The sequence below is a fragment of the Moschus berezovskii genome, chromosome 27 (genome assembly GCF_049115385.1).
Source record: "Moschus berezovskii isolate FMDL1 chromosome 27, NW_MosBer_1.0, whole genome shotgun sequence".
NCBI lineage: Eukaryota > Metazoa > Chordata > Mammalia > Artiodactyla > Moschidae > Moschus > Moschus berezovskii.
In genome coordinates, this window is record NC_142486.1 from 6,608,594 (window position 1) to 6,618,369 (window position 9,776).

General features: G+C 49.3%; 1 protein-coding gene across 1 annotated transcript in view; it reads left to right on the forward strand.

Moving 5' to 3' along the window:
- LOC148773623 (uncharacterized) overlaps positions 1-9,776 on the forward strand; it is a 17,247-nt gene continuing 7,471 nt past the window's right edge. Inside the window, exon 1 of the mRNA XM_088833041.1 lies at positions 1-232. Coding sequence (XP_088689167.1) covers positions 142-232 — 91 coding nt within the window. The 5' untranslated portion in view covers positions 1-141. The remainder of the gene's footprint in view (positions 233-9,776) is intronic.

A 9,776-nucleotide genomic window follows, 5' to 3' on the forward strand; every position in this document is an offset into this window, starting at 1 on the left:
CACCCTGGGCCAGACGCTGTCCTTCCCAAGGCAAAGGTCTCCAGGGTCCTTTATATAGCTGATTCCTCCCTGGAAGGCACTCATTTCTTAGTCTCTCCTGATGTGGGCAGACCCTGCAGCCAGGGTCTCACGCTCAGGGAGATGCTGGTGACCTGGATCCTGCCGATGGTTTTCTGGCTCTGGGTCCCCAACACTGCCACATCCACGACCACTGCCACATCCGTATCATCAGGTGAGTGAGACCCAATTCTGGTTCCCAGTGGTCCCGGTGTGTGCTGGCCTCAGGCAGGGCTGCAGGGGACTAACCTCCCTTCTTCCTTCCCTCCTTCTCCTTTCAGGGGAGGGGGCTGCTCAAGGGCTGAACACCCTGGCCATGACCTCATCCTGTCTTTGGGAGCTAAAGGGGTCACCCTGGAGACCCGTGGGTGCGGAGGGAGGGGCCTGGGCTGTGCTATGTTGTTGATGGTTTGCTGGAATCCACCCTCCCCAAGGGGGCTGTTTTTTCATCTGGGTGGTGGTCTCTGCCTGCCTTCATCCTGGGGGTTACATCGGCTCAAGTGTTGGGTCAGCTCTTTCCAAACTTCATGGAGACACTGCACAGGCTGCTGGCCCTGGCCAGGAGGGCAGGAGCCCACGGGGTGTCCATTAGCTTCCCTCCTGGCCTGGGGAGAGATTTAGGGGGACCAGGGGCGGCCCCTCTAGTTAGAGATCATGGAAGGGCTTGAGGGGGAGGCAGACTCTGAGGTCCTTATTATATCTTGTCATGGAGGGACTGCCCTGGTAGTCCAGTGGTCAAGATTCTGGGCTTCCACTGCCAGGGGCACGAGTTCAGTCCCTAAGTGGGGAAGCAAGATCCAGAAAGCCGCACAGGGCAGCCAGAAAGCAAACAGATACAAAAACCTTGTCACAGCCGTTTGTCTAGGAAGAGACTGGTTATAAACTGATTCCCATGGGTTTAGACTTTCTGATTCCCTAGCAACAGGGAAGCACCCCTGGGGGAAGGGGTGGGCAAAGTGGATGCTCCCATGAGGGGCATTGGGGGAGTGAGCCCAAGGTGCCAGCCAGTTGTAAGTGGCATTGCTTGAGTTAAAGGGCCTGCAGGGTATGTGGTGAGGGGTTGTGAGTGGGTTGAGGGTGGGGGACTGCAGGTGGGGGGATCTCTGGAGGTCTTCAAGGGCAGCTGTGAGATAGCCCACATGGGAACTTAGGTCCTTAGAGATGACCTCAGTCCACCGTGCATTGAGGCACTGCCTTCTCCTCTACCAGGACGTGTTGGGGGTAGTGGCTCTGGCTGGGAGAACCTGAGGGGAGAGGAGGTAGGACTGCAAACTTTGTGGATTTAGGGACATTAGGAAAATATGTTAATTACAGACATATTAGCTTTAGGGTAATATACAGAGAAAAGGAAGCTATGGTGGGGGTCAGCCTTAGGAGAGGTCCGCCCGTCCCAGCTCCCCAGGCGGAAGCTGAGGGCAATGACGGTGATGATGGACCCAGAAGTCAGTAAGTGCACTGCCTCTGTGCCTCCTGCCATGCCTTAGAGATCCCACCCACGCAAGCAAAGACCCCTGTTGGCAAGATGCTCCTAACTGCGAGGAAAAGCATCATGTTGGATCCATTAGCACACTAAGGAGTCGCAAAGTGTCTGTCTCTGATAAGTGCAGACAGCTGTCAGGCGTGAAGAGGGCAGGAAAGTAGGGCCATTCCAGGGGACTCCAGGTCTGAGGACACCCCGAGGCCCACTGCCCCTGACTCTAAGAAGGATCTGCTATTTGCAAAGACATTTCACAGCATGCAGTCTGTATGACTTTTATTAGGAAGATTGTGAAAGGAAAGGAAGGCAGATAGGAAAGCAAGGGTCAGAGAGGGTGAGTGACTTACCTGGGAACAGTGTGACCGGTAATCATATGACCATCACCATGACCTCACTCATCTGACTCTAGGTTTTTGCTGCCCTTGAGCTCACACTGGAGGCCCTCGGCCCTCTGCAATACCTCCACCCCCCTGCATGTATTCTGGGTTCTCAGGGAGGGGTTCAGACATCAGAGTAGACACCAGGGGCGGCATCTGTGGTTTTCTTTGCTTCTCATCTGCTCCCTCCTCTGGGTTCCCCAGTTCCCGTCATGAAGACTGATGAGGTCTTGGGCAAATGAACAGTAGGGACAAGGAATGCCAGCCGGAGAAAGTAGAAAAACACTGCAGGGCTGTGCAGGGGAGTCAAGGTGTAGGAATGCCTTGAAGGCAAGGGGCACATGCCTGGTGGGGAAAGTGTGCTGGTGCGGGAGCATCTTCAGGCAACAGAAGCATTAAAACCAGGTGGAGACACCAGAGAACGTCCAAGGACAGAGCAGGGGTGGGTCACGCTGGTAAGACAGATGCATTGAGAACCAACCTGGTTTTGCAGGAAGGGAGGCCCCTTCCAGGGCCTGAGAGTGGGCTCCTGTCTATCACTCAGAATTGAATTGCTTGAGGAGACACACGATCTGACAAAGCAAGAGGCTTCATTGGGAAGGGGCATCTGGGTGCAGAGCAGTAGCGTAAGGGAACCCAGGAGAACTATTCTGCCACGTGGCTCCCTGGCTCGGGTTTTTTGGTGATGGGATTAGTTTCCAGGTTGTCTTTGGCCAACCATTCTGACTCAGGGCCCTTCCTAGTGGGTCAGCCAAGATGGATGCCAGAGAGAAGGATTCTGGGAAGTGATTGGACCTGTGGTGTCTCCTTTTGACCTTTCCCTAATTCTTCTGGTTGGTGGTGGCTTGTCAGTTCCGTGTTCCTTACCAGGACCTCCTGTCGTAAAATAACTCACGCAAATGCTTACTATGGTGTATGGCCAGGGTGGGTGGTTTCTGTCAGTGTGCTTCCCCTAACACTGGCAGGAGGCCTTGAGGGTCCATCTGGGAACCCAACTCCCCTGGAAATAGAGAGGCTTTTCCTCTTGAGGATGGGCTGTGAAGGCACCAAGATAGATGACTGTAGAGGCTGCCTGACTCAAGAAGCAAGAGATTCTTATTGGTGATTGACAATGGGCTCCAGGCAGGCCTGTTGAACTTGGAGTGAGCATGGAATTTCTGGATGGAGCTTTCCTAGAGGTCTGGGCTCAAGAAGGAGGACAAAAACAGGGACACAGTCTAGAATTCTCCATTTTCCACTGCTGCAGGGGCCACAAAGTTCCTACGATGAGGACTGGAGTCTGTCCTGTCCTGTGGACGTGAAGTTCCAAAGTGTTCCTAGGAAGAGTGGGGGAGGGGAGCTGCTCGGAATGGCAGCGGGGAACAGGGACCACGTGTCTCTCTTGGAAGGGCTGCCTTACGGGCCCCAAATGGTCAGGGGAGTTCTGGAACCTAGAAAGGCCAAAGTGGAAGTGGAAACGTTTGATGTATGAAACTATGGCAAAGACCAGAATAGATTTGTTCACAATAGCCAAAGTGGTAACCTTTGGAATGTAGGTGATGTAAATTTAGAGCAATTAAAAAGAAGTGATGTTTTATGCAGAGTAATAAACTTACTCATTCTGCAAACACAGGAGGCTTGGCTCTGCCCAGGCAGGTGCTCTGAATCAGACAGGATGAATAAATCAGCTTATAGTCTTGTTTATTAGACGGAAACACGGGAATGGGGCAGAAAGAACCACAGCCTAAGCCTGGTGGTGAGGCTCGGCCTGGAGAGTGGCCGCAAAGAGTAGGACACAACTTAACGACTAAACAACATCAACAGTAATAGATATTCAAACATTTTAGACAATTTCAGAACTGACAAAGCCGTACATAGCTATGGACGTAACTGGAATATTGACAGCTGGATCCTCTGGGTCTAACAACTCAGAAAGCCACAACTCCTTGTAGCCTGTGGTCAGCTGCTCAGTCCTGTCTGACTCTTTGCGACCCCATGAACTGTAGCCTCCCAGGCTCCTCTGTCCATAGGATTTTCCAGGCAAGAACACTGGAGTGGGATGCCATTTTCTTCTCCACCCCGTAGCCTGAGTATGACCCTAATGCTCAAAATTGCTGGTGTCCATTGAGGGCCTACTATGTGCTAAGCAGTGTTCTAAATGATATCTGTTATCTCGTTTAAACTTCCCAGCAACCCTGGAAAGAAGTACTGTTACGGATTTCCATTCTATACACGGGGAAACTGAGGCATGGAGACACGAACGAAGTAGTTCACGGTTTCCACCCATCAGGGGGAGGAGTCGGGATGGGAGCCCACAGAGTCAGGCTCCAGAGCCCACTTTCTGTACCACTTGCTCTATGTGGGGGTGTCTGTGTGTGTTAGTTTCTTGGGGCTGCTGGAACAAATTACCGTAAACTTGGTGGTTTCAAACAACAGAAGTGTATTCTCTCTTAGTGATGGAGGCCAGAAGTCTGAAATGAGATACCACCAGGGTCTGATCCCTCCAAAGGTTCTCATTGCCCCCTCTGGATTCTGGTGCTTTGTGGCGTTCCTTGGCTGTGTGGCATCACTCTAGTCTCTGCCTCTGTCTTCTCATGGCCTTCTCCCCTGAATTTGTGTCAAATGCCCCTTATCTTTCTCTTATAAGGACCCCAGTCATTGGATTTAAGGCCCAACCTAAATCTAGAAGGATCTGATTTTGAGATCGTTAACTTAATTATATCTATAAAGATTATATTTCCAAATAAGGTCACACTCAAGCATACTCGTGTTAGGACTTGGACATATCTCTTATTGTTGTTTTTTAGTGGCTAAGTTGTGTCCAACTCTTTGTGACCCAGTGAACTGCAGCCCACCAGGCTCCTCTGTCCATGGGATTTCCCAGGCAAGAATATTGGAGTGGGTTGCCATTTCCTTCTCCAGGGGACCTTCCCAACCCAGGAATTGAATCCACATTTCCTGCATTGGCAAAACACAATTCAACCCTCTATACCATGCTTCTGCAGCAATCAGAGCAACTGCTGCCTTTTCAGGGAGGCAGTGGGCAGGGACAGGTGGCACTGGCTGCTGGTGCTAGAAAACCAGGAAGCCCATTAATTCCCCACAGGTGTGTTCAGGGCGGGGACAGAGCCAAGGTGGCCCCTACCCAGGGTCACCTCTGTGGTGACTCTGCCAGGTGGGAATGACTTTACAGAAAAGGAGATGGGCCCAAGTCACTGAGGTTGTGTGTGGCTGGGCTGAAAGTACACCCAGGGCTGAGTGACACAGCCTAGCACTGCACTGCTCCTCTTGGAGAATATTCTAGAATGAGCAGAGTGGTGGAGGCAGGCATCAGTCATCTCCATCTTCTGGAGGAAACGGAAGCTCGGAGAGGTTAACTACATGAGATCCTGAGCCTGGGTAGCACCTGCCCTGACAGGTGTGCCCCCACTCCACACTCCACCCTTCAGCGCTGTTCCCATGGACCTCGCTGAGTCACCACAAGCAGAAATGTGCTTTGACGATATTATGGTAGGAGGGGACCATCTTACATCAAGCTGGTGGTCTGCAGACTTGTCCCAAGGCGCTTTTGAGGGCTCTTCCTCAGGAGTGGCACAGAGTGAAAACTCCCCCGGCAAACCAGCTCTGGGTCTTCTTTGTGGAGCGTGGGCTGGGTTGCCCTGTGGCAGCTGGGATTCTTGGTTTGCAACCGGGCATTGAACCTGAGTCCCCTGCATTGGAAGATGAACTGTTAACCACTGGACCACCAGAGAAGTCCCTCAAATGACTATGTTTTAAAGAAAGAGGCAATAAGAACTGTACACAGGGCAAGAAATTTTATCAAACAAATTTTACTTGTTTGATAGGAGATCTGGTGTCTTGGGGAGAAGGCAATGACACCCCACTCCACTACTCTTGCCTGGAAAATCCCATGGATGGAGGAGCCTGGTAGGCTGCAGTCCATGCGGTCACTAAGAGTCGGACACGACTGAGCGACTTCACTTTCATGCATTGGAGAGGGAAATGGCAACCCACTCCAGTGTTCTTGCCTGGAGAATCCCAGGGACGGAGAGCCAGATGGGCTGCCATCTATGGGGTCACACAGAGTTGGACACGACTGAAGTGACTTAGCAGTAGCAGCAGCAGCAGCTGGTGTATTAGATGGCTAGTGTAACACTAAAATGACATTTTCTAGCAACACAAAAATGATATTAAGGTCATTTTTGTTAAGCATTTTGACCACAAGAGTACGGGGAATCCCAGCTTGGGGATTATTAGTGATTTTGCCTGGGTTCTCCAAGGTGCAGGGCGCACCTAAGGTTTTATTTTTATAGCATATACCTTTACTGTGTTTAAACATTATATCAGGAATGCCTATTTATGTACAACATTCAGGAAATATAGACAGACCAAAGGAGAAAAAATCTCCCTTAAGCCTGTGACTCAGATAAACATTGTTAACATTTTGGTCTTTTTCCAAATAACTTTAGATTTATTCTATGGGAAGTTTCTATTTTAATGACTGATCAATATTCAATTTTATGGAATACCCTAGCCATCTAACCAGTCTCCTGTTCTTCTATTCTTAGACAGGTTTTCCCCAACTTTTCATTATAATAGATAATGATGTAATAAACATTGCTGTAAAGAAATTTTTTTAAACAAAAATCTGCATCAGATTCCTTTACCTCAGGGTTAGAGACTAAAACAGGAATCACTGAAATGTTATGACCCAGCCCATGATCCCTAAGGTACATTTTCAAATTATCCTTTAGAAATGAGACACTCAGTAAACGTCCATCAGCATCTTATTCCCCAACCAATACCAGCCACATCACTTAACATCACAGAAGGGACGCCATGTGATAAGTAAGGATAAATAGTATTTTGCTCTGTTTTGAAAATCTTTGCTTTCTAGTGAAGTTGACCATTTTCTTCTTGTAGGCTTATCGGCCAGGTAAATTGTTCCTTTGGAGAACTTCTGTGTTTTCCCTTGGCTCAGCTTCCTAGTGGAACAACCCCGACCCTAGAGGTTGACTCTGGGAAGGACTTTGCTCAAGTTCTCTGCCACATCCTTTGGAGATGTTGGGGCCACCAGAATTTTGGGCTGGGAGGGTTCTGAAGCACTTCACCAGGGCAGTAGTCTAGAGGGCCTACTTCTTTTTAAAAATATTTATATTTATGTGTTTATTTTATTTGGCTGGGCTGCGTCTCAGTTGCAGCACTTGGGATCTTTAGTTGTGGCATGTGGGATCTAGTTCCCTGACCAAGGATTGAACCCGGGACCCCTGCATTGGGAGCAGGGAATCTTAGCCGTTGGACTACCAGGGAAGTTCGCTATGGTGCCTTTTCCTTGTCCCTCCCAGAAATGAGTTAAAGCCTTGGGCACAGAGGGGATTGCTGAGGGAAGATGAGGGATACGACAGAGACTTTAAGGGTTTCACTTACATGCTGTTGTTGCTCAGTTGCTAAGTCACATCCAACACTTTGCGACCCCAGGGACTGCAATGCACAAGGCTCCTCTGTCCTTCACTGTCTCCCGGAGTTTGCTCAAGCTCATGTCCACCTAGTCAGTGATGCTATCTAACCATCTCATCCTCTGCTGCTCCCTTCTCCTGACTTCAATCTTTCCCAGCATCAGAGTCTTTTCGACTCTGCTCACTTAGATACTGAACAGGAAAGAACAGCACAAGGGAGGAGGGGCAGTGGTGTCTTAGAATCTGAAGGAGACGAGCGATTCCAGGAGGAAGGGCAAACTGGTGAACTGGACAGTAGTTGGGGTACTCAAGTTGGTCTACAGCTATAGTGGACATGTGAGTGGCAGCAAACTGGAGTAGATGGTGTGGATTCAGGAATAAAGACAAAAGAAAGCCTGTTCAGAGACTGTGTCAACACGTGTCCTGGCCTTCACTGGGGCCCCCAGTGAAGCTGCTACAGTGGGTCATCAATCGTCCCCTGCCCTCACCACCCCTTCTCTCCAGGCTCTGCTCCTAAAGCACAGTTGTGACCATGGCCTTTTCTGAACACTCTTCACTATTGCTGGGTAAAGTCCAGAGCTGGCTTCACGATCACCTTGATAGCCTTCTCTCTGCCTCCTCTGGTCTCTCAACACCCAGCTTCAACCCAAACATGTACTCTGAGCCTCCACACATGCTGTTCCCTAGACTTGAAACCTTTTCCTTGTTCTTCTCCTCTTTGCAAACCCCTTCCTTATGCTGAAAGTAAAAGCTACCTTCAGATTGTGCTTGAATTCTATCTTACCAGTTGGGTGAACTTGGAAGATATTTAACCCTTAGAACCTCAATTCAGTTGTGAAACAGGAATAGTCACGTCTTCCTCCCGAGATGACATTAAATAATGAACAAAAAGTATCAGACAGACTTCAGTGTTCATTCACTCCTTCATCCAAGACCTCCTCATGGAGCATCTGCTCTGGGTCAGGCTGAATACGACAGAAATGTTTCCTCTGTTATCAGAAAGGAGCAAAGGCAATTACACACACAGTCATTGAATTACAGTGCGATACGACTACTCAGGAATTTGATAGGCAGCCGATAAATGTCACCTCTCCCCACCTCTACTCGTTCTCATGATTCAGTTAGGGATCATAAATTGCCTTTATATGCTTTCTCATTCTTGACGTGTCACAACAAAAATAGTCTACTTTTATAACTTAAAAAGTCTGGTAAAACTTATAACACCTAAGTCCACAAAACCCTTTCTTTTTAAAGAAGGAAGGAAAAAGATAGCTTGGCTTTTACTTTCATTTTGAAGCCTTCCGAGAAAGGCAGAGGGACAGTTCCCTCCCTCCTCCTCCCCCTCCCCACCCCCGTTGACTTCTGTGTCCCTTAAATGGGCCTTGACTGCTCTAGAATTGCACTGGTCGGGGGAGGGCCAGGAGTGTCCTTGAGGGGTGGGAGCCCATTTGTCCACCAGCCTGGGTTTACTCTGAGCCACGTTACAGTCTATTTTGGGTTGACTAAAGCCTTCAATGTGTACTTTCTCTTTCTGATCCCTCCCATACCCAAGACTCAAGGACGCCCCCACCTCCACCCTTGGCAACCTCTCAGCTCAGCCCCTTCTCTTCCCCTTGGTAGGCAAGTTTATTGTTGTTCAATTGCTCAGTTGTGTCCAGCTCTTTGTGACCCCATAGACTGAAGCATGCCAGGCTTCCCTGTCCTTCACTATCTCCCAGAGCTTGCTCAAACTTGTGTCTATTGAGTCAGTGATCCCATCCAACCATCTCATCCTCTGTCATCCCCTTCTCCTCCTGCCTTCACTCTTTCCCAGCATCGGAATCTTTTCTAATGAGTCAGTTCTGTGCAAGAGAACTGGACAAAACAAGCATATCTACTGACTTAAAAACAACCAAGTAATCTGGTCAAGTTTCTTACATTAATTTAGAATCCTACAAATCATAGGCATTATGGCACCTCTGACTTGAACTACTTTAATCAACAATTTGATATCACTTTTCCCCTAAAGTTCTGATAGAAGCTCCGCAAAGCCAATGATCCAGAAGCACTGGTGTGAATGACATGTCTTCACTAATGGTCTGCTCCCATGGCCTGCAGTCCTGGCCCAGCTCCTGGTCTCACCCCTGAGACTGTCTGCATCTTTAAGGACCCTCTGAAAGTGGGAGCATCTGGGATGGTAGAGGGTGCTGCTGCTCTGATGGCTTCCACTGTCCCTTCTGCCAGGGGCCAAAGACCACCTTCCTGAGAGATGGGAAACATGCAGCCCCAGGGTATCTTTGCAGAGGAGTGGGGGACTGCGGCCACATTCCCTGACCTCTCTAGGAAGTTTCCTGTGCACTATCCTGTGGAATTCCTAACAATCCCTAGATTTGTGGTGTAGCTGTCTCAAAGATCCTTTCCATATTTGATCTTATTCACCTTATGGGCAGA